General features: G+C 51.2%; 1 protein-coding gene across 1 annotated transcript in view; it reads left to right on the top strand.

The window, feature by feature from the left end:
- KLF13 (KLF transcription factor 13) overlaps positions 1-23581 on the top strand; it is a 48321-nt gene extending 24740 nt beyond the window's left edge. The window contains exon 2 of the mRNA XM_047766868.1: positions 17681-23581. Coding sequence (XP_047622824.1) covers positions 17681-17970 — 290 coding nt within the window. The 3' untranslated portion in view covers positions 17971-23581. The remainder of the gene's footprint in view (positions 1-17680) is intronic.
- The last annotated feature ends 351 nt before the right edge of the window (positions 23582-23932 follow it).

Below are 23932 nucleotides of genomic sequence, written 5' to 3'. Positions count from 1 at the left end.
TCTGTTCTTCGAGGGCCTTCCAGTGAGTGTGGGACTCTAGCAAGGCTGTGAGTTGGTTGGGGCAGAGATGCTTGGCCTAGGCTCTGTCCTGAGCATGGCCATCTTGGATGACAGCCCACCTGTGTCCTCGGGGCTCCATTCACCTGGACTCAGAATTGTTAGGCTGCCCCTTCCCTTTTCCTACCTTTGTCTTCCTGTCATCCATTTATTGTTCTTTTGCTTTTGTTCTGTGGGACTTGCTCAATGTTTTCTTGCAACCCTGGGGTGGGGATTTTAATCTCTGCCACATCCCTGTGCTGTGTCCTTGCTTTCAGACTCATGTGTCTGGGTCTCCTTATTTTTTCTTTCTTTCTTTCTTTCTTTTTTTTTTTTTTTTTTTTTTTTGCTTCATAGGACCGCACCCGTGGCATATGGAAGTTCCCAGACCAGGGCTCAAATCAGAGCTGTAGCTGCCTACACCACAGCCACAGCAACGTAGGATCCTTAACCCATTGAATGAGGCCAGGAATCAAACTTGCATCCTCATGGATACTAGTCGGGTTCTTAACCCACTGAGCCACAGTGGAAACTCCCTGGGTCTCCTTTTTAAAAGAGCATTCTGCTCTTGCTTCGTAGGTACTCTCTTAGCTCTGAGCATGAGTAACAGCTCAGGAGCTTCCTTCTCCCCACCTCTGTGTCCCCAGGTTGCCTTTCCTGCTTGCCAGCGTGGATCTCTGGCCCACCTCCAGTCAGAGGCTCTTCTCAAATGTCTGATGGTCGGTGATGTCTTGAAGCGAGGCCCAGAGGCAGGGAGCTGCCTGGGGGTCCAGCCCTGCCTGGTGGTGTACCCTGGCTGCAGCCCTGGGAGGGCAGGTGGGTGAGGCTGTGGGTGTCAGCACAGAACAGGTGAACTGTTCCTCAGGCCCCTATTCAGGAGGCCACTCTGGCCTGAGCTGTGTCTGAGGTCTCCAAGCCAGAGCCCCAACCTCCACTGACCTCAGACAGTCAGGTGGTCTTTGGCAGGTGCCAGAAAGGCAGGCAGCTGCGTGTGAGGCACAGAGAGGACCGTGGTGTGTCCACTGCGTCTTTCACTAACGTTGATGGCCCCTCCTCCAGCCCCCCTGTATCCTCCACTTTTGGGGGCTCATAAGTCTCTGGCAGGGAGGGCGGGGCGGAGCGCAGTGCACAGAGTAAATGTAGTTACTTCTTTGCTTTTCTGTCTGCTTTCTAATTTCCAGCTTCCTAATTATTATTGTTATCTTCTTTCCCTCCTCCTATGTCCTTTAATATTTCTTTTCTTTCATTTTAGAGGGATGTGGGGACTGGAAGGCAGATATCTGCCATCTTTATCCAGAGTTCCTCTCTGGCAGGGAAGTCTGGGGAGAATTGAGAGGGTACAGTGAGGACGCCCCTTGGTGGCAGGGAAACACCTTCCCTTTGCAGGCTCCCCTGGCCGCCTCACACTGTGTTGTCCAGTACTATCAGCCAAGGCCCTCCTTTCATCTAGCGGTGTTATTCAGGAAGGATGGCTAAAGCTCCAGCCAGCAGTAGCTTAGGGCAAACAAGACTACAGTTGTTCAAGAATAGAAGAGAGCTAACCCTGAAGCTGGTGATTGCATGACGGCTGCTGGTCCTGCAACACTGGGACTCACTCCAGATAGGGGAGGTCACACTCTAAGTAGAAAGGACATCCTTGAGGCAAGAAGGACTCAGTGTAGGCAGAGAGATCATACTTTAAGTGGGGAGGGCATATTTCAGGCAAGCATGAAAAGCTGAGGAGATATAGCTCTCTCTATAATGAAAATGGATCCAGGGGCTTATCCAGAACTCATTGCCCAGAATCAGTTCTCAAAGCCAATCCTAGTTGCCAGGGAGTTGAGAAGGAAGTGTTTTCTGCTGGTGTATTGCTGTTGCAAAAGCTAAAGCTGTCTTCTCTATAAAAAGAAGACCTGGCCAGTGGACACTTAGCTCTCTCTGCCACAGTCACCAGGCAGCTCCTACATGTTTGTCCTCAAAATGGGCTGCAGAGTGTCTGGTTGGCAAAGGTGACTGTGGTGTGATCCAGTGCTCATAACCCCTCTTGCATCTAAGGAACCTCAGAAAACACTTTCTCCAGCATTTAACTTTTCTCCCCAACAAGTGAGGCTATATTAGCCCTTTGCACTGTCTAAGAAGTACTGACTTAGCACTCAGAAATAAATTGTGTGGTCACTGCTGCAGTGATCACAAAATATGAGGGAAATAGATTTTCCGTAATTCATTATTGAAACTCTAGTTGTGAGCTCTCTTTAGGCTCCTCTAGGCTGGGACAGGTTCCCAGAGTTGCCTTGTTTCCCCTGACCTTGACAATTATGGGATTGGTGGCCAGGAATTGTGTAGAATGTCCTTCAATTTGCATTTGTCTGGCATTTTTCTTGGGATGAGACTGGGTTTATGGCTTTTGGGGAAAAACGAAATGCTCTTCTCATCACTTCATATTGGTAGGAGAGTGATATCCATGTGACTTTCTGCTAATGTTTATTTTGTTGCTCAGACGTTCCTGTCTTGGCTCAGGACTCTGTTAGGTTGTCTCCTCGGTCCCTTGGACCTGCCCCATCATTTTGGCTCTTCTCCACTTCCTCACTTTTCTGGCATTATGAGATGATGCAGGCTCCTCTGTGTGTTTCCCACTCCCGTCCTGGACTCATCCATTTCTCTGAGGATCCCTGTATCCTTTTATTGGAAAATAGTATTTAGAAACCAAGATCTGAGGGCTGCAGGTGTGCCTTGCTCCATGGGGTGTCCCTGTCTGGACAGAGCCAAACATGGATGTGTCCTTATAACTTTACTCAGTTATCCCTTTGTGTGAACATGGGATTATGCTTATGTTCACAGCCATGTCTCAAGGAAGGACTCTCCCCCCTTGCTTCGCTGTTACTGCCCTCTCCAACAGTGAGACATGGGCTCCCACCCACCATGCGCTCACCTGTTTGTCCAGCCCCAGCATACAAGTGAAGCAGTTTGGGAATTGCCTACCCTGGCTTCTCTCATGAGAAACTAGAGCTTTGTTTAAGTGTAATTCCTTTGGTCAGCACCTTCTGAGAGGCCATGTTGTATATTTGTAACATGGCCAGAGGCTGCTGTCCCAGTCTGTGTTCCATCCTGGGATTCCCCAGCCTCCTTTCTGTGCTAAACATTTGCATGCATTAGAGTGCCTTCTTGTTGAAGCACAGTGTGTGGGTTTAGACAAATGTAGAGTCTTATATCTGGATACCATCCCAGTCCCAGGCGGAACAGTTCCATCACCCTAAAAATTCCCCTTTGTTGTCAGCTGCTTCCTGATCCTCCAACCCCTCCGACCCCTCTTGTATTCTCTGTCCTTACAGTTTTGCCTTTCACAGAATGTCATATGAATAATCATACCATGTATAGACGTGGATGTATTTGAGATGCATCCATTTGTGTGTGTGTGGTCAGTAGTTTTCATCCCTGAAGAGTGCTCCATTGTATGGATGCATCCAGTCACCTGCAGCAAGCACTAAATTCCCGTGTTGGCCGATTAAGAATCAGTGGTCTTGCTCTCGGTGGAGTGTCTAGGAGGGGGATTGCTGGTTACATAGTGAGTCTGGTTAACTTCATAAGAAACCTCTAGTCCATCTCATAAAATGACTATACATGTTGCGTTGTCAACACTAGTGAACCAGAGTTCCAGCTGCTCCAGCATTTGGTATGGTCAGTTGTGGGAATTTTAGCTGCTCTCATTGGTGTATAATGCCGTCTCATTGTTTTCCTCACATTTCCGTGATGACAAATGATATTGAGTACTTCTCATAGCATTTGCCATCTGTATGTCTTACTTACTTGAGTTTAGGTCTTTTGCTCATTGTTAAAATCAAGTGTTCAATTATTGTTGAGATTTAAGAGTTCTTTGTATATTCTGGATGTTCTTTATTTTTTAATAATTTTTTTTGTTTGTCTTTTGGGGGGTTTTTTGGCTCTGCCCTCAGCATGTAAAGTTCCTGGGCTAGGGATCCAATCCGTGCCATAGCAGCTACCCCTCCCTGAATACAAAGAAATACACAGTTGTGGTTAGAGAGAGAGAGAGAGAGAGAGAGAGTGAGAGAGTGTGTGTGTGTGTGTGTGTGTGACACAGGGGGGCAAACGGATTCCAGAGACCTTGTCTGCAGTGGCTACTGGCTGCCTGCTGGCAGAAACCATTGGTATTTTATTATTGCTGTTTGAAAGGGGACCTTGGGAACGGAAATTTTCAAATATGTTTTGTAACCCTTAGCCAAAGCAGGGAAAACACCTTTATGAAATTCCTGGCATGTGGTTCTTTTGACCTTCCCAGGCACATGCCCCATGCCTGTAAATTAGTTGCTACTCCCTCAGCAGAGGCCAGAGCACTGGTTTCCATGGAAGCAGGCCCAGTTAGTGAACTGCAGTTTGGGTGAGGAGGTTATTTGTAAAAGATGTTTGTAATGTCTGTATACATATATAGGTACGTATGTACACATCAATGTTGTGAGGTAACTGTACCACATTCTTTCTGACTACAAAAAAGAAGTTCAATTGGAAACTATCCAAATGTAAAAAGGGCAATCAAGCATGAATCCCATCTTCCCAAGATAACCGCAGTCCTTCCTGCAGTTACAGCCCTGCAGCACGTGCGTCCCCTGCATGCATGGGGCTCAGCTGCTTAGTGGTCTCTGTTCTTGGTTGGCCTGTGGGAATGGAACTGCATTTAAGAGGACCCCTTTCTGTGGTTTATTAGACTTCCAAAAGATAGCCAGGCCAGCTCCATGGTCACCCTCCCTTGGCCCCCCTGCCCCCCGCCCCCAAAACATGTGAAACCTGGTTCCAATGACCTTGGGGGCAACTCCAAGGAGCACCATCTCAGGTTCCTGGCAGACAAGGAGGCAGAGTACAGGGCTGCATTCCTGCCCAGGCAACTTGCCCCAGCTTTTTCTTTTCTTTTTTTTTTTTTTTGCCTTTTTAGGGCCGCACCCATGGCATATGGAGGTTCCCAGGCTAGGGGTCCAACAGAGCTGTAGCTGCTGGCCTGCGCACAGCCACGGCAGCGCAGGATCTGAGCCGCATCTGTGACCTTACACCACAACTCACAGCAATGCTGGATCCTTAACCCATTGAGCAAGGCCAGGGATTGAACCCGAGTCCTAATGGATGCCAGTCATGTTTGTTAACCGCTGAGCCATGATGGTAGCTCCTCGCCCCAGCTTCTAATGACCCCTCTCTTGGCATCAGTCCCCTGCAGAGCTCTTGAAGAAGGGACACTCCAGCTCTGGGGCTTCTGGAGGCCTGCACGGGATGCGGACTACAGAGCGGTTCCTGCTTTCCTTCCTGGCCTGTGTCCTCAGGGTCAGCTCTCTTAGAGACCTCTTCCAGGCTGGGCCAGAGTGGGGCTGGGCAGGATCTGAGAAGGAAGGGATAGTTTAGGGGAAATGGTGGTCAGGCCCTGGCCAGGCCAGTGACAGAGAGGGGCTGGGGCTGGCCTTGGTCCCTGATTCTGAAGGCCCCGGAGAGCCCTCTTCCTCTCACCCCACATCAGAGTGGGCAGCTTGGATCTCTTAAGGTGGGGAGGGGATTGGGGGGTGGCAGACGGCCTTCCCCGCCATGTGTGCAGCCTGGGGTGCACAGAACAGGACCCAGGTTTGCTGTGGGGCAAGGCCTCCAGCTGATTGCTCCAGTGTCTGTTCTTTGCAAACCAAACTGGGTATAAATTGCCCGAAGTGGCCGAGGCTAGCCTGGCACTGGTAGGTCTGGTGACCTGGGCTGCTAAAGGAGGGGCCCAGGAGTTCTCCTGGGCTCCTTCCTGGGAGTCTGGAATAGTTCCTCAGCATCTTCAACTGTTCTAGAAAAGGTAGGTCAGTGGCTTACTTTTTTTTTTTTTTGGTATCAGCTTCCTCAAAAACCTAAGGCATTTTAGGACTAAAGTGGCTTACCCATTTTTATCCTAACTTATTTGCTTTATGAAGTCAGCTCTTTTCAGAGTCAGTTGTTTGGCTCTATTCTGTTTGGACCGCGTGACTTTTTTCACTGAGGGAAGCAGCCTGCTTCATGGCCCTGGAGCAGGCCAGGTGTGGGTGTGGGCCAGAGGAAGAGCTCGGGCCCTGTGGTTTGGAGGGTGCCACCTCCGGGCACTCAGTCCCTCGGAAGAGCCATGTGGCTACTTGCTCACAATGTTGGCCCTTCCCTGGGGAGCCAGGGCACCAAGGAAGTTTCCGTGGACTATTGCTGGGCCTCCAGGCCCCCTCTGTGCAATATCCCTCTTCTGCTCTCACCTGGGACATTAGTGGCTGAGGTCAGTGTGGGCAGCTGGCCACAGCCATTCTTGGTCCACAGTGGGGAGGGACCTAGCCATGCTGATGTGTGACTTGGGTGAGGTCACTTGGACTTTCGACTTCAGTCCCCATCTCTGAGATGGTCTATCCTGACCCCTGCCTTTCTCCAGGTGAGTGAGGTCTGAGTAGTAGGTCCAGTAGTATGGCTGAGTCCCTGATGGCAAGGCCCACCCAAAAGGCCAGGGGAGGGGAGAGGAGTGAGGCAATGAGGGCTGGGGGAGGGGACACAGAAGAGGAAGTGCGGCCAGAGTAGTTGCCACAGGCTCTACGGAGAGCCTGGGGTGAGAGCAGGGTGGCTGACTGCACACCCGGGCCAATGGCATGGGAAGGGGACCATCACACTCTCCCAGGGCCCCTAGCTGACCTTGAAGTCCTCTTCTTGGGGGCAGGGGTAGTGTGGGCGGCCCCAGGTTGGCCCAGGGCTTGTCTGTGTCAGGGAGCAGTCTGGCTGCTGTGTGAATCTCTGTGGACCTCTCTGTATGGCTGCCAGTGACTGCTGCCACCCAAAACGTCACATCCCCATGGAGCTTGCCAGAGGCTCTTTCAGGCTGCACTCGCTTCCCCAACCCATGCTCACCCTGCCCTTTCCCAGAGACCTGCACAGGAGCCCAGTCCCCACCTCCTCACCAGGCCCCGGCAGAGGACACTGATTCTCCTGCCTTAAACTTGGGGTTTGCATCCTGACAATGCGGTGAACTCACTCGGGTCGTGAGGGGAGGGAGGATAGCAGCTGGCACCTGCCCCGTCCACCCGGGCTGGGCTGATTCCAAACCATGTGGAAACACAGACAGAGCGACTTCTGTGACAGAAGTGTGGTGTTCAGGAGCCTGGGGGGCCTCCAGCACATGATTAACGGCCCTGGGTCTGCTGCTGTTGGAGTACTTTATCCCTGTCTTTAAGTAAGGCTGGGTCTGTGAAACCATTTATCAGATTGCCCTCTAACCAAACGGTTTGTGGTATGACACGGGGGCTCCTGTTCCATAGTGGAGAGGGGCCCAGCTGTGCCAATGTGTGACCTGGGTGAGGTCACTCTGACTTTTGACCTCAGTCTCATCTCTGAGATGGTCTGTCCTGACCCTGGCCTGTATAGAAAGGGGTTCCCTGGAGTCCGCCCTGGAAGCTCCTTCTAGAAAGGTAGATTGGACTTAATTGATAGTTTGGAGTTTCTCATACTCTAAGAACCACCCCCTGTCAAGTTCTGAGGGGAGCTTTTGGGCTGGTATTCAGGATGTGCTTTGAAATATGCCATCCAATGGTGGTGGCTGGAAGGGCTTGGCTGGGAATGCACGTGCTGTTCACTTAAACCTGCTTTTCAGCGTGTGTTATTTGTGGCTCCCATTTCCTAGTTTGCTACAGATTTTTGTTTTAAATTTTCTGAATGGGTACATACACTCTGTGTTTCAAAATCCAAGAGATTTAAATAGTTTTCCAAAGAAAATTCTGCATGTTCTCCTTGCCTTCCATGCCCCCCAGCCCTCTGCTCCCAGGCAACCTCTGCTCCACTTTCTTAGGTGCCCTCCGAGGGCATCCCTGAAATGTGAGCAAATAAATGCCCACGTGCACACTCATACTTACTCTCCTGAGTGCCCATTCTGTTTGGAACCCTGCCCTCCTCACTCAATGCTGTACCTCAGAGATCTTTCCTTATGAATTCCGAAAGAACCTATTCACCCCTTCTTCATAGACACTTTCATATGAGTGCTCTGTGATTCATGTAGTGGGCCATGGAAGGGCATGAATTGTTCCGAAGCTTTTGCTTCATTGAGTAATCAGGTGCATGCCCCATTCTGCACATGTGCAGGTGTAGGATAGCTTCCCCAAGTTGACTGTGAGTTCAGAGGATACATACATTTGTCATTTTTATAGTTATTGCCAAGTTGCCCTCTCTAGAGCCTGTGGCAGTTTGTTCTTGGGAGCGCCTGTTCCCACAGTCTCAGCACCCCAGTTGGGGAAGAAGTAGGGTGTCTGGGGTTTTGTTTGTATTTGTCTCCTGATGGGTGAGGTTGAACATCTTTTCAGCTGTTAGAGAGGGTCATTTTACCTCCTGTTCATGAACTGTCAGTTATAGACCTCACCCATTTTTCTGTTGGGTATTGTGTTTTCCTTTTAATTTCTGTGAGCTCTTCCTATACTGGAGATTAGCCCCTTGCAACAAGAGCTGCGGCTAAATTTTTCTCAGTCCGGGAGTTCCTGTCATGGCTCAGTAGTAACGAACCCTCCTGGTATCCATGAAGACAAGTGTTCACTCCCTGGCCTTACTCAGTGGATTAAGGATCCAGCATTCCCATGAGCTGTGGTGTAGGTCACAGACCAGGCTTGGATCTGGCGTGGCTGTGGCTGTTAGCATAGGCCGATGGCTATAGCTCCAGTTCAACCCCTAGCCTGGGAACTTCTGTATGCTGCACATGCAGCCCTAAAAAAGACAAAAAATTTTTTCTCAGTTTGTTATTTAATTTTTGCCTTTCTTTATGGTGATTTTGTCCATGGAGACACATTTTATACTTTTGTAATCAAAATTTATCAATCTTTTCACATAAGTCTTCTCAACTTTGATTCATAGAACTTTTTTTTTTTTTTTGGCTGCACCCTCAGCATGTGTAAGATCCCAAGCCAAGGATCCAACCTGCACCAGTGCAGGTGTGTAGCCAGCTTCAGCCAGGTGTGGCTTCTCTTCATATCCTGCCAGCCCTGGCACGTGCGAGAGTGTAGACGAGCAAGTGATCAGCCATATGCATGCACCACAGCACCCGAGCAAGGCCAGGACCAGGCAGTCCCAGCAAAGAGAAGTGCTGGCTGGTGTCTAGCTGGGGATGGTGATACTCCCAGGAGCCCCACCAGTGATAAGAGCATATCTCCTCTGAGCATGTGTGTCCTCCCACGTAACCCTCACAGTAACTGTGAGATGAGGCCATCCACAAATGAGTGGAGTGTAGAAGTCGGGGTGGGGCTCAAATCAACTCTTCTGCTGAGGCCCCCACTGGATGAGAGGGGACCCCACTGAGGGCAGCTCTGTCTTCTCGCCTCACCTTCTTCCCCTCTTCAATGGTGGGTCAGAGCTTCCAAGCTGGACTTCCCAGGAGACAGGACATCCATGTGTCAGCTCCATGTGGGTCTATACACTACCAGAAGAGTAGCTGAATGGCCTCCTAAAGAAAATAGGAAGTCAGCTCCCCACCACAGAGGACGGGCTTTTCTGCTGTCCACCTGGGTTTCCTGGGAGGCTAGCAATTGTTCAGCCCCAGTGGTTGGCTATCTGCATAGATGCCCTAGCGTGGAGAGTGGGCCCAGGAGTGAAGAACATGGCCATTCTGAGGTCAAGAGCTGGAAGTGGCCCCATGCCTGCAACTACAGCCGAGAACTAACCATTGATGAATGACAGACCACTTGCCAGCAGAGAATAGCTGGGGCCTGGGGTCTGGGAGCAGATGTTTGTCTGTGGGGACCTTTCCATGTGCCTCCGTCTGACTGTCCGGACCAGTCTTGCCCTTCACTGTTACCCCCAGGCACACATCCTTGTGCTCAGTGAGGTCTGCTCTTGGGACCTGGGGCACCCTTAAGTGGATGGATTCATCTGCCTTTCTCGCTCAGGGATCGTGGTCAGAGATGCCTGTCCTTCTCCTTGGTGTTCAGCCAGGCTCCCCAGAGCCTGGGCTGGTGGAGCCTAGGCTGTCTCAGCCCGAGGCAAGCCTGAGAAGTAAAAATTGCACCCCATCCCCAGCTGCCAGTAGTAGGTTCAGACAGGAAAGAACCACCATGGTCTTTTTTTGTAGGGGCTTTTGGAGCCAGGAGGGGTCCCTTCACAACCTGTGGAGGCTGGCAGTTTGGCCAAGGCTGGATGGGGCAAGGGAGGTCACAGGGAGTACGCCCTTTGACGGAAGGGCGGAGCCGGGTTCACCCCCTGCGGATTCTGTGAGGGCTGGAACACTCGCACTAGCAGCCCAGCTGCACCTGACAGGGGAGGAGGAAGGAGGGGAGGGCAGCCAGGGGGCGGGGCTGGGGGCGCTGGGGCGGGGCCCCGCAAGAGGCGGGCCCATGCTCCTCCCGCCTCTGTGGCTTCTCTGAGGGAACATGCTGTCCCCGCCCAGGCCTGCGGCTTGGGCAAGAGTGTGGGACGCCGTGTTCCCTGATAAGATGAGGCAACCGCTCTCTGCCGCCTCGTTGGGCGCCAGGGAACATTTATGTAACCCCCGCCCTGCCCTGCAAGCCCTGAGCCCTGCCCCGTGCCCCCAACTGCCCCCTCCCCGTGCCCCCCCACTATCTCTTCCCCGCTTCCCCACCCTGTGGCCCCCCCAGGCCCCGCTCCCAATTACTTCCCACACTGCGCCCCCAAAGTCTAGCACCTGCAAGCCCTCAGCCTGCTCCCGCAGTTATCCCCGTTCCTCTCTACTGGCTCCTTTGAGCCTAGCACCCAAGCAGGTACCCACCCATCCCGCATGGCTGGGCCCTCCCTCAGTCTCTGGGTCCCCAAGACCCCCACAGTGACCCTGGCCCTCCTCTGGTTTCACACCCACTCCAAGTGCACCCTGCCCCATTCCTCTCACCCTGCCTCCCCTCACAAGGCCCTCTCACCATCCTCTGGCCGGTAGTTGCCTGCAGGCCTCCTGGGCTCCCTTCCTGAGAGGGCCAAGGTCAGGTCTGCCTTGGTTGGAGCACACTCCTCGTGGCAGTCCTGTGGTACTACTGCTGTTCCTCTGACACATGCCAGAATGAGGCAGGTGCAGAATCTGAGCCTGGTGAGAAAGAAGCTCAGGTTTGTTAAGTGCACCAGGTGGACTCTCCCCCCACCCTGGGGGCACTCCCCACCCCTGTGCTCACTCAGCTCAGCCCTGCGCCACCTGGGGTCAGTCTCTGGAACAGCAGCAGTTTTCAAAGTGAGGCCCAGAGCCACCTGCATGTACTTGAGACCCTTCCAGGGAGCCATAAGGCCAGAACTATTTTCATAACAAAATCATTTGCCCTTCATTCTCTCAAAAGAATACAGTAGAATGTTCCATGGCTCCATGATGTGTGAAGACATCATCCCTCTGACAGCTACTGGAATCTGCTTGAGTCTAATTTTTTGTTTTAATTTCTAATATGATAAATGTCAGTGGATATAAGTCAGGTAAACAAAACTCCCTGGCTTCCTCACTAAAAGGGTGAGAAGTACTGTCCTGGAGGACTCTGTTCTCTCCCTGTCCAGACTGCCTTTGCCCCACCCATGTGCAGTTCTCCTGGTTGCTCCTTGTCAGCCTCCTGAGTGCTGCTTGCTTGTCACCATTCAGAGGCCAGCTGAGCCTGACCCGGTGCTACTCCATGCCAGCATGAATCATAGCTTCTGAATGGTTTATTCGTCTGTCTATGGACCAGTTTACTGGCTGCCTGGAACGGGCTAACAGAAGAATAGAGAATGAAGCAGGGAGAACCCTATCTGGGGCATCGTAGGCACATCCCTAGGGCCAGACATCGCATTCGTGCTCAATAAAAGTGTCATGCTGCCAATGCCCAGACAGGCTGAGAGCCGCGTGCTGGCCATGGTAGCAATGCCGGGCTTTCCCCACCTCTGCCACCAAACTGCTTGGCTCCAACATCCCATCCTGCTGGAGGCTGCCCTTCTCTGCCCCCATAGGATCATACAACCCTCTCTAATTATATCCATCCAACATACCTCCCAGAGTTTCAGGCAAAAGAACCCTGAAAAGGACAAGCTCCCAGTTTGGACCCAGAGCTATTAGGAAGCAAAGCCAAATCTGAATTTGGGTTGGTTCTCTGTCCCTCTCCTCCTTCCCCCCCCCTCCCATCAGGCCCAAAGCTTGAGAAAACCAAGAATAATAGATAAGAGCAATAGTAGTAGCTAACATCTCAGGTGTAAGCATTTGGTGTGTACCAGGCACAGTGCCAAGGGCTGGGTGTGTTTAGCCCTATAGATGCACCACTGGACCCCACTATGAGGATGGGGTACTGTGTTCATTTCCTGTGGCTGCTGTAACCAGTTACCACAGAAGCGGTTGGCTTCAAGCAACAGAAATGTACTCTCTCAACGTTTTGCAGAAGTCTGAAATCAAGGTGTTGGCAGTGTTAGTTCCTTCTCCTAGTGTCTGGTAGCTCCCTCAAATCCTTCAAGTTCCTTGGCCTGTCGGCATATCTCTCCCTGAAGTCCTTTCCCTTTCTCTTCTAATCTTTATGGTCTCACTCCAAGATCCCTTACCTTAATTATATCTGCAAAGACTTTTTTTTCCAAATAAGGTCTCATTGATAGGTTCCAGGGATTAGGACTTGAACACATGTTCCAGTAGGGCCATGTTTTACCCCATTATGGGCAGTGAGGCACACTTGTCTGTGGCTACACAGCAGAGAGAGGGACTGAATCTTATGTATCAGACCTGAAGCACCCGGTCACAAGAAAGGATACCACTCTGTTTCATGCTGGACCTTTTCAAGCACTTAATGACAGGTGTATGTTGTGAATCTCCTAGAGGGGAATTCATGGCGGCATTTCTCACACTTTTTGTTGACAGGATTTTTTTTTCCCTGGAACTGATGAACAACTTTTAAAATTCTAATATTTCTTTGAATATGATTTGGAAAGTTTTGTGCTAGATATTTAAAGAATTTGAGTTAAACATTCCTTTTTCTTCTTTTTTCTTTTTTTGGTCTTTTTAGGGCTATACTTGTGGCATATGAAAGTTCTAGGGCTAGGGGTTGAATCAGAGGTACAGCTGCTGGCCTACACCACAACTACAGCAATGCAGGATCTGAGCTCCATCTGCGACCTACACCATAGCTCACGGCAATGCCGGATCCTTTAACCTACTGAGTGAGGCCGTGGATTGAACCCTCATCCTCATGGATACTAGCCATGTTCGTTACTGCTGAGCCACAACAGGAATTCCAAAACATTACTTTTTATCATTATGAAAGAAGTAAATGCATATGATTTTTTTTTTTTTGTCTTTTTTTTGCTATTTCTTTGGGCCACTCCCGTGGCATATGGAGGTTCCCAGGCTAGGGGTCGAATCGGAGCTGTAGCCCCTGGCCTACGCCAGAGCCACAGCAACGCGGGATCCGAGCCGCATCTGCAACCTACACCACAGCTCATGGCAGCGCCGGATCGTTAACCCACTGAGCAAGGGCAGGGACCAAACCCACAACCTCATGGCTCCTAGTCGGATTCCTTAACCGCTGCGCCACGACGGGAACTCCTTTTTTTTTTTTTTTTTGAAGACACATAATATGGGAGTTCCCTTGTGGTGCAGAGGGTTAAGGGTCCAGCACTGTCACTGAGGGGGCTCGGGTCACTGCTGTGGTGTGGGTTCAATCTTGGGCCTGGGAACTTCTACATGGCATGGGTGTGCCCGCTCCCCCCTCCCCCCCCCCCCCGCCCAAAAGCAACAATAGCAGCACATAACACAGAAGAGTATAACAACAAAAAAATCCTCTTCCCAATCAAGCCTTATTCCCTAGGGACCAATACTACTGATTTTAGGTGTCTGAGCGGTTACTGCCATAAATAAAACTATATGATTTTATTGCTGTTTCTCATTCTATCAAATTTAGATGCTATTATCTACCTATCCTGGAATTTAAGGATTAACCTCGTTCCTACCCCTCCTCCCACCTCCTCCTGAATTGGTGGTTGTACTATTATCTTTAATTGGTCTCTTGATTATCCTTAAAACTTTAACCTTACTTAGAGTTTTCTTTTGATTGCACATATGTATATTCCTACCTTAAATCCACATTTTCTCCTGGGGCCTTGAGTCAGTTATAATATCAATTCTAAACACTGGCAACAAGTGTGAAGGTTCACTGGGACTACATTCTCTTCTGCCACCTCATGAGATTGTTGAGAAGGGTAAATAATATAAAAAAAGCCTCTGTGGCTCAGCGGAAACGATGAGGATGTAGGTTCCATCCCTGGCCTTGCTCAGTGGGTAAAGGATCCATCGATGCCTTGAGCTATGGTGTAGATTGCAGACACAGCTCACATCTGGCTTTGCTGTGGCTGTGGTGTAGGCTGGCAGCTCTAGTTCCAATTTGACCACTAGCCTGGGAACTTCCATGTGCTGTGCACCTGTGGTCCTTAAAAAAAAAAGCCCCTAAAACAGTGCTTGGCTCAGAGCTCTTTCCCATTGCTCATAGTCATGTGGCATTTTAGTTTTCTTCTGATTTAGCCAGTTTTCTTGCTCATTTTCTGTTGTTCCTGGGCTTTCAAATTCCTCTATTTTTTCTTTTAACCAAAGCATAGTATGTATGTTATGTTCCCTGTGTCCTGAAATTTCTTTGGCCTCTTGATCCTACTCTGGTGCATAGAACTCACTTTCTTCTTGAAAAGAAGAAAGATCCCTCTGTGATCCCTGCTCCACTGATCCAGTGGCCCACCAGGTCTCTCCCTCACTCTTGTCCTAGGATGACCCTTTGTTGTTCACTCGCTTCCCTGACTTCTCAGTTTTTCCTTATTTTTGCTGGAGTATAAGAGGTAAGTTTGGAAGGCTCTGTTACTCTGTCATCTCGAATCTAGTGTGACTTATGGGAAGTCTGGTGTCTGTCCCAGTCTTGTTCCCTCATGGGTGACCTGGTATTTGTTCCCCCCAGCTCTCTAGTATGTTTTGCAATCTCCTCTTTTTACCTAGTATTCAGGAGCCTTTATGCAGTATCCTGCACACCTCTGTGCTAAAATCCTTTCCATGTTAGTTTCCTGTCTTCTCTTTTATTCTGACAAATACTGCTCTATTGTTTCTTTGGTAATTTCCTCTCCCGTTTTTCTTCTGTTCTTTTATTCAATGCCCTCTGTTAGCTAGATGTTGCACCTACAAGATTTCTTCCCTGTGACTCTGAACTTTTAGCTCATACTGCTTGTAACTATCAGACAGGTTTGGGAAATGATGGTTTGCTCTCCTACCTGACTTTGAATCCCACCACCACCAGCACTTTCCCCCCGCCCCCCACACACGCACTGTTCTGTCCCAAACATAATATAATCAATGAGGAGAAGAGAACAAAAAGAGCCATACACAGCTGTCCGCTTCAGCATTACTGGGAGACAGAGAACACAACGACATTCACATATTTTCTAGAGCTGTTTTTTGTTCTGTTTTTTTCCTGAAATATTTCCTTGACTATATTTCCAGTTTTTCTATGGAATTTTTGTTTGGGCAACCATACTCTCAGTTTCTAAACACTATTTTTGGTTCTCTGAATATCCTTTTTATGGTATCCTGTTTGCTTAATGCATGCTTTATGCATAAAATGTCTGAAATTTATTCAAGAATGCTAATTAGAAATTTTAGGTTAGTATTCTCTTCTGTTTCCTGGCTTTGCTCTTTTTCCTCTGGAGTCAGTGATTTTTCTGCTCTTGGCCTTTCTGTTTCCTGCCACTGGTTTTTCTTGGCTGTCTGGCCATCTTTGGGTGTCTATTCATATTTAAGGTTGATGGGCTCATTTGGGGTAGGTGGTATGGATTCCTCTGCTGAGCGCTGGTGGGCTAGCTTCAAGGACCTGTTCTCAGCTTCAGGGCCAGAGTTAGGAGGGAAGAGGAAAGACAAGGCAGGAAGGGTGGTTGTGTGGCCACCCCAGTGCCAGAAGGGCTGCATTCTGGGATTCGAGAACCCCCTGCTGGTTCTCCCTGTGTAGTTGTGTGTGTGTGTATGTGTGTGTGTTTCAGAGTTTGCAGTGGGGGGAAATGGGGGTTAAAGGCTGGCCTGTTCCTTGCTCTTTGCAAGGGCTGGGAGGGAGGGGCGAGGTCATGACTGTAGCCAGCCATCATTACCTCCTCCTCCTGGGTGTTCTGGGCAGCCATGTTTTCTGTCACCACTCCATCTCCGTCTCTGCTGCTTGGTAGTCATGTTGGAACTTCTCTGAGAGGAGGAGCAACAAACTCCAGTTGGAGTCTAAGGGGACTGAGGAGGGTCTGAATGGTGAGTGGGCACTGACTTCTGTGAATTGTCTCCAGGCCCTGCAAAGTTTAGGGGCTCTGGAGTAGCCTTTCCATGGGGTCAGGGTGATATAGCCAAACTCACAGGCATATGAGCACTCCAGACCACTCCACCCTCTCTTCCTGGCTCCCATTCTTGGGGCCCAAGGATGGGCCTCTGCTCCCCGCTGGCCAGTATGAACTGAAGTTTGGCACTTGACATCAGCCTCTACATGGATTAAGTCCTGAGCCACTGCAGCTACCAACCTGCAGCACAGTCTGAATGGAGCTCAGGGTGGAGATCAGGAATCTCAGTGCTCTCGGAAAACTGGAAGAACAGGTCTTCAGATAATCAGATATTTTTAGGAGAAGATTTTACGTGCCCAGTTCTTTCATCTTCTCATATCTAGAAACGCACAAAAATCCTTCACGGTAATGTCTGCTCCTTGTGACTAGTAGTAACCTTCAGGAGACCAGCAACAAACTTTTGTAAAATATGTTGCATGGCTGTAGGAACCTCCCCCTCACCTTTATCATATACACTGATATTATTTTCTCCTGCCTCGTATTTCAGTCTTCTGCAAATGCAGCCACCTCCAAGGGTGAGAGCCGGTAGTCCCGCAGGCTGTGGAAACTCAGGATTCTGGCCCCATTAGCTAAGGTGCATAGCAAAGGAATGACTTCAGTGAGCCCAGACCTCTTTTGTTCCTACTACTCACTCTGTTACAAAAACTCCAATATATCCTAGCTATCCACTCGCCTTCTCAGAGCGGTTTCTCAGGCCTACCTGAGATGCTTTCTCCCGGGCTTAGGTCCTAATTTTGCCCCAAGTAAAACTTAATTCTCTGGGAGTTCCCAATGTGGCTCAATGGAAAGGAATCTTGACTAGCATACGTGAGGATGAAGGTTTGATCCCTGGCCTTGCTCAGTGGGTTAAGGATCTGGTGTTGCTGTGAACCGTGGTGCAGGTCACTGATGCAGATTGGATCTGGCGTTGTTGCGGCTTGGCCCAGGCCGGCCACTGTAGCTCTGATTCGACCCCTGGCCTGGGCACCTCCATATGCCCTGGGTGTGGCCCTTAAAAAGCAAAAAACAAACAAAAAACAAAAACCCAAAAAAATCTTTAAGGTTGTGCATTTTTTAAGTCAACACCAGGGACAGTTAACCCTGCATAGGGTGCTGGGTGGCACACTTTGCAGTGTACTTGAGGGGCCACAGCACCTGAGATGTTGCCATTTTCTCCTGGGAGATGTCTGCTTCCATCCGCAGTGTAGGCGGGAGAGCGCAGGCACCCACACCTTTGCCTTGAAGTGTTTGTTGCAGAGGCTGGTGGAAATGGAGTACGGAGAGAGGGTCACAAGGAGGGGTGGGGAGGAGTGGGTTTGGGGTCTTGTGGCCTGCCCGGGGGTCGTGTAGCTAGCTGGCTGCATGGTTGCTAAGGCTGACCCTCTGTCCCTTTCGCCCTCAGGTGAGAGGCCTTTCGCCTGCAGCTGGCAGGACTGCAACAAGAAGTTCGCGCGCTCCGACGAGCTGGCACGGCACTACCGCACGCACACAGGCGAGAAGAAGTTCAGCTGCCCCATCTGCGACAAACGCTTCATGCGCAGCGACCACCTGACCAAGCACGCGCGCCGCCACGCCAACTTCCACCCGGGGATGCTGCAACGGCGCGGCGGGGGCTCTCGGACCGGCTCGCTCAGCGACTACAGCCGCTCGGACGCCAGCAGCCCCACCATCAGCCCGGCAAGCTCGCCCTGAGCACCCGCGGGGCGGGGTGGGGCGGGGCGGTGCGGGTCCTGCGGCACAGCCCGCCCCATCCAGAGGCACTGCCCCATTCCCCCGCCCGATGTGGGCCCCCCCCCCCCCGCCCCCGGTCCCAAGGCATGGCCCCGCCCCGCGGCACCGCCTGAGGACCCGCTGACCCTCACGACAGCCATGAGCAGATGCTCTCATTTCCTCCCGTGATTCTGTGTCTTTTCCTTTTGTAATAAGAATAGAGAGAACTTTATGAAGTCAACGACAGCAACGAAAAAAACAATTTTCTTCACCTCAGGTGTCAAAGTAAATTTGTAAAAAAAAAAAAACAACGAAAAAATTCCAAAAAACACCATCCACAGTTGCACAAGAGACATACCATGAAGGTGAGATTCAGCGGTGTTGAACCCCCCCTTTCTCAGGGATGGACATGTTCCACGAGGTCAGTGAGGACACCCCCTTCCTGCCGCCTTACTCTGTACATAGATTTGCACTCTGGAGTTTTCTTTTAGGTTCGGGCACACACTGGGGCAAGGCAGCGCAGGCAGAGCTCAGCGTGGGCAGCGGGTCAGCCGGTGGGCAGTGTAGAGCAACTTTGGCTACTGACCTTGTGCTTCCAGGGCAGACCCCTGAGCAGGGCCTAGCTCTCTCTTCCTGTCCTCCTGCCCAGGCTCAGCCTGGGAAGCCGGTGCAGGCTCAGAATACAGGCGGCTCAAAGGGACTTACGCCATGATGGGCAAAGGAGCACTCCCCAGGGAGTGGGCAGAAGTCCTGGCCCTCTCTTGGGTGCCTCTTGCAGTGCTGGAAGCAGATGCAAGCTCGGGTTCGGCAGGCTGCTGCTCGGTCTGATATCCACATAGCCAGGGGTACAAGCCCTGAGGTGGTTCAAGCACAGGGCCACCCGTTGCTGTGTTCCTGCAGAAGTCACTGGGGACCTTCCACCACTATACCACGTTCTCTGACTGGCCTTCCACAAAGGGAAGTGTCATTGGTGCATCCAGTTCCCATGTTCTCCAGACCACCCCTGCTCTCAAGACACCGTTGTTTGACCTGGTGGATAGAGGTGGGCCACTCTCCCATGTGCGGAGCTGTGCGTGTAACCACACTTGGCACTTCAGAGAGACTGTCCCACGCCAAGAGACTGGAACATTGTGACTTGGGACTTTGGGGGTGTGGCGAGGCGCATGTTATAGGAAATGAGGTCGGAGAATGTGCATTTCTCTTTCTTCTGGGGGCAACACTGGACAAAAGTTGTGGGAAACACTTTTCTCAGACCCATTGTGTCCCCATCTTAGAATTAGCGAACCCCCAGCTTCTCCACAAGCTCTTTGTGCCCTGGACCCCTCCCTCCTCTCTGGCTTCTTCCCCCCTGCCTGTGGGGCACCAGGGTGCAGGGGCCCCATTGCCAGCCTTCCCATGCTAAAAGAGGAGGGGTGGAGATCCTGGACATTTCTCCCAGAGCCCAGACCCTGGGTGGGTCAGGCTGGGCTCTAGCGTGCCCCTCTGTGGACTCCTCTGCCCATTGCCCAGGGAGTTCCCTTCCTCCAGGGAGTTGGGGCCTGTAAATAAAGTCCCCTGGACAGTGTGTGTGTGGGTGTGGGTGTGTGTGTGGACGTGTTGGGGCAAGGGTGTGGGTTTGGGAAGGACATGGGGTATCTTACAGAGACCTCTCTTCATTTTGATAAGGAGGAATGACCCTTGGGACCTCAGAGGGCTGTAAGTGGGCTTCCCTGAGCCCAGAGTGCCTTGGTTCTGGCCATCCTGCTTCCACCCCTACCTGATCACGGAGAAGGGTGCAGCACAGAGAAGCCCCAGAGACCCCAGCTCAGCTGGTGCTCATAGCTTCTGGGCAGCTCCAGAGTAGATGGGTGCCTTCTGTACATAGTGACCAGGGGTGGCAGTCTGCCATCTGCAACATTCTGGGCCCCCATTTCTCACTCTACTCTGTGTCACCTGGGATTGGCCAGTGGTGTGATGGTGGCTTCTGAGTAGCATGATAGGTACTAGGTTGGGCAGTAGCGTTGTTCTTGCTGTGGGTGGGAATAGTGTGGGATGTGCACCTGGTTGGGTGCAGAGCTGGCTGCCCTGGCTCTGTTTGGGCTGCATGACAGCCCTGCTTGCATTTGGTTCAGGAGAGAGAACGGGATATGCTACGGACATGGGACAGAGCAGTGCCCTGAGTACCTGGGCCCGGATCCAAAGAGAGGTCCAGCAGTGCCCTCGGAGGTCCCTCCCAAAGTTGTTTCTGTGTGGGGCAGAGAAAGCCACACTCTGAAATACATTTCATGACTCAGGAACTCACATTCCAAGTTCAGGAATTTTATTCCAAAGTCCTTTGGTGCGCTCACTGCCCATGGGTCCCCGAAGGCAGGGAGAGGGGCCTGTGTGTCTCTGGGAGGCCACACGGTGCATCCCCTGGAGGGGCCAGGTGTCTCCTTGTGACCTGCCCACTGCACTGCAGATGGAGACTTTCTAAACCCACGTCTCTCTGCACATAGAAAGGGGGAAAAGGACTCTAAACCAAGTCATCTTGGAATAAAAGAAGAGCTGGTTTGTTTTAGAGGTGGGATGGGGGGTGGGGGAGGGAAAGTGGGCGTTTGCTGTTTCCAAAGAGAGCACTTAATTTAATTTTTCCTCTAAGTGACCCAGGGCTGTTCCGTCTGGTAGATGGAAGGGTAACATTGCCTTAAAACAGAAATATGCAGGTGTTGGCTATTTTTGGCAGATGAGCGCGTCTTCATTCCCAAAGTAGTTCTGGTCTAATGGCAGGGTGCGGTCCTTCCAAAGTTGGCCTGGCCTGGGAGATGGGCCACTGTTCTTCTGATTTGGGGCACTTGGAGGGAATTCCTGCCCAGCACGCCCAGCACTTGGCCTGGGGCACTAGCCAGCAGGCTGTCCTGACTCATCTGGGGCTAAAATTTATCTCACTTAAAGGGTGGGAAAACTCCATGAATCTCAGGCTAGGTTCGAGTGGGCTCTTGCTGGCATCTCATCATCAGGGTGTGGGGAGTGCATGTGGAAGAGAGTGGTGGGCCCTGGAGAGCTGCCCTCGCCCAGGCCCCCACAGCAAGCAGTTCCACAGGGAACTCTTGAGCAGCCTGCATTTTTTCTAGGATGTAGAGTGTCTTCCCAGCCTGGGTCTGTTTCAGGGTCTTTCATTTTTCTGGTTTATGGCCATGCTTGCTGGCTTCAGTGTGAGGAACACATAGGACTCCTTAGAAACAATAGTGAAAACAAACCTTTATTTTGCAGCTGACCCCAGTTCTCAAGCAGGCCCGAGGGGCAGAGATCTCCAGATGAAGGTTTCCGGAGTGAAAGAGGGGTTCCCCTTCAAAAAAAAAGGAGAGACTGGCTTTAGCCATGCCCCAAACAAGGAAGCCCTTTCTGCATCAATCATATTAGGGTTGTCGGCTCTCCATATGCCTATCCAAGCCTGCAGCCATCTGGGAAGATGAAGCCCCTTCCACAAAGGACCCTGGGGTCCTCTCCTGTTGGGTGCTACATAGGAATGGGCAGTGATGCCCTTGATGGGGATGCGGTCCTGGAGGTGCCCTACCTGTACCCCACCTGCAGCCCTTGAGGTGCAGGAAAACTCCCTTTTATTCTGAGGCCATGCATCCGGGCAGGTGCAGGATTCGCCAGGGTGCAGCCTCCAGGTGCAAACATCACAGCGCTGGGGTCCCCAGACCATGGAAAGTGATGTGAAGGTGGGGACAGCCAGGCCACAGGTGGCCCCCAGCCTGCTAGTTGGGACATGTAGACAGGGCAGGTGGCTTTCTGTGGTCCAAGTGAAGGGGGACAGAGGTGGGGTCTCCATTCGTCTTCTGCCCCCAGCATAGCGTCTCCAGAAGACCCGGCTGCTTTTCTTGCCAGAAGCAGGTGCTAAGGTGGCTGCCCAGGGTCAGAGCACTCCCTGGACTCGCCCCTTGATCTCAGCAAGCGGGTGTGCCACAGGGAAGCATGATCTGAGCAATAGCGTCCCCTCATTTCTTAACTCCTGGTTTCGGCTGTGTTTACAAGGCTACCTGAATTTTTTTATTTCAGACAGCTATCACTGATTTTTTTTTTTAAACCCTTTTTACAGAGTCATTCAAAGACTCAGTACTGAAAGATTTGAAGGGCCCTGATGTATCGGTCACGTTGCAACCTGTAAGAAAATCTTTGCAGGTCACCCACATCTTTGCTCTCCAAAGATTCCATGTATGATTGTGGTGACTTATTTTCCAAAGCTAAAATCATGTGGGCTGACACTTCTTTGAATTCAGGATTGCCCTGGGAAAAGCCAGATCCTATAACTGATTTTCCTGATTCTGAGGCTGGGTTTCAAAGGTTTGTCCCAGACACATTCCAGAGAATTTTGTACCAGAATTTGGATGCACAATCCAGCTTACTACTGATAAATGCTGAACCTTGTTTAGGGAGAGGCCCTCCCCCCAACCTGCTGTTCTTTGTCTTAGTTGTTGGAAGAGTTGGATTTGGTGGGAGCCATGAGCCTCGGGGACCACACTTGGTTTCTACTGACCCCCTGTCATGATATGGGACTTGCAGTGTGCCACCTGGCCCTGCCCAGCCTCTGCCCTTCTCATGCAGCTTTAAAACCATACTACTTGTATTTAAAGATGAACAGGATGGGAGAAAGTGGTGTTCCCTGCCCTGTGCACCATGCATTTCCCCTGGGGCGGGGGGGGGGGGGGGGGCACAGGAAGCATGGGGGCAGGGAAGGGAATGCAAGAGCAACTTTCTCCCAGAATTGGGGAACTCTTCCCAGTGACATGGCAACAGGCTGCTGCACATGCTCCTTTGGAAACCAAGTGTGTGAACTGAATGCCTGCTAAGCATCCACAGGCCTGGGTGAAGGCTGTCTCTCCCACTCAGCACAGGGGTGCCTGTGCTGGACCCCTCCCTCCCCAGCCTGCCCCCCATGGAGCAGGAGACCACCTCCCACGGTGGCTCAGACACTGGTTAGATGGGGCAGCATCCATTCCTGGGTCAGGGTGCCTGTCTCTGGGTCTGTGGTTGGGAGGCTTTGCCCCCAGGCCACACTCTGAAGAGTCCCTTGTGCCAGGTCCCAAGGACCTTGAGGGCTGGAAGGCATCACTCTCCTGAGCAGCTGTACATTGTCCGGCACGGGCCAACTGTGGCTCCCAAGGGGCCGGAACTACTGTGTGCGAGTGCTGCGCCCACAGCCACCCGGACTCCACACAGACAGCCCCTCCCCCGTCCAAAGCCATTGATGGAGCTTCTCTGGAATTGTTTGCCAAAATCCCAAGGTAGAATCCAAGGGTCCAAGACCATTTCCATCAAGTACACATTTTCCTTTTCTGTAGGAACGTTTTTTGTTGTTTTTATAACCAGCACCACATCATGCTTCCGAAGACTGCATTTCATCTTTCCTGGATCACTACAGTGAAGTATTACAGTTGTACAGTTTCCAGTCTGGCCTTGGCTTGCTCGGATAAAACTTTGTATGTATTTTGTAAGGCATAGATTCTATATTGTAATGATGTCCTATGCAAAAAGAAAAAAATTAACTAAAAATTGTAAATTTTATTGTTTTAACGTGTATGCATGTTTAGTGATGTTTACATTTTGAAATAAAATTTATGATTCATTATTTTCTTTGCCAGAGCTGGTCCTTTGACAGGCATGCCCTGGAGAGGCTCTGGGAGAGGAGGGGAAGGAAACCAAAATGCCCCAGCTCAAGCCTTGCATATAACCTGCCGCCAGGCAGACACCAGCCTAGAACTTGCAGGCCTTAGGAGAGGAGGCTTTGCAGGGGGCACGTGCTTTTCTGGCCTTCTCCCTGGGACCCATCTCTGGTCTCGCCTTCCCACCCCTCAGCCCATCCTCCTCCTACCCCCCAAAAGCTCAACCTCCCAAATCCAATCCCCAGGTTCCCCTGTGGGCTGCAAGGCTGTCCCTAAGACTTCCCATAGACAACTGAGCTTCCTCTGCCGCAGCAGCT

This window comes from Phacochoerus africanus, chromosome 2 (genome assembly GCF_016906955.1).
Source record: "Phacochoerus africanus isolate WHEZ1 chromosome 2, ROS_Pafr_v1, whole genome shotgun sequence".
NCBI lineage: Eukaryota > Metazoa > Chordata > Mammalia > Artiodactyla > Suidae > Phacochoerus > Phacochoerus africanus.
This window is presented reverse-complemented; position numbering and strand designations above follow the sequence as displayed.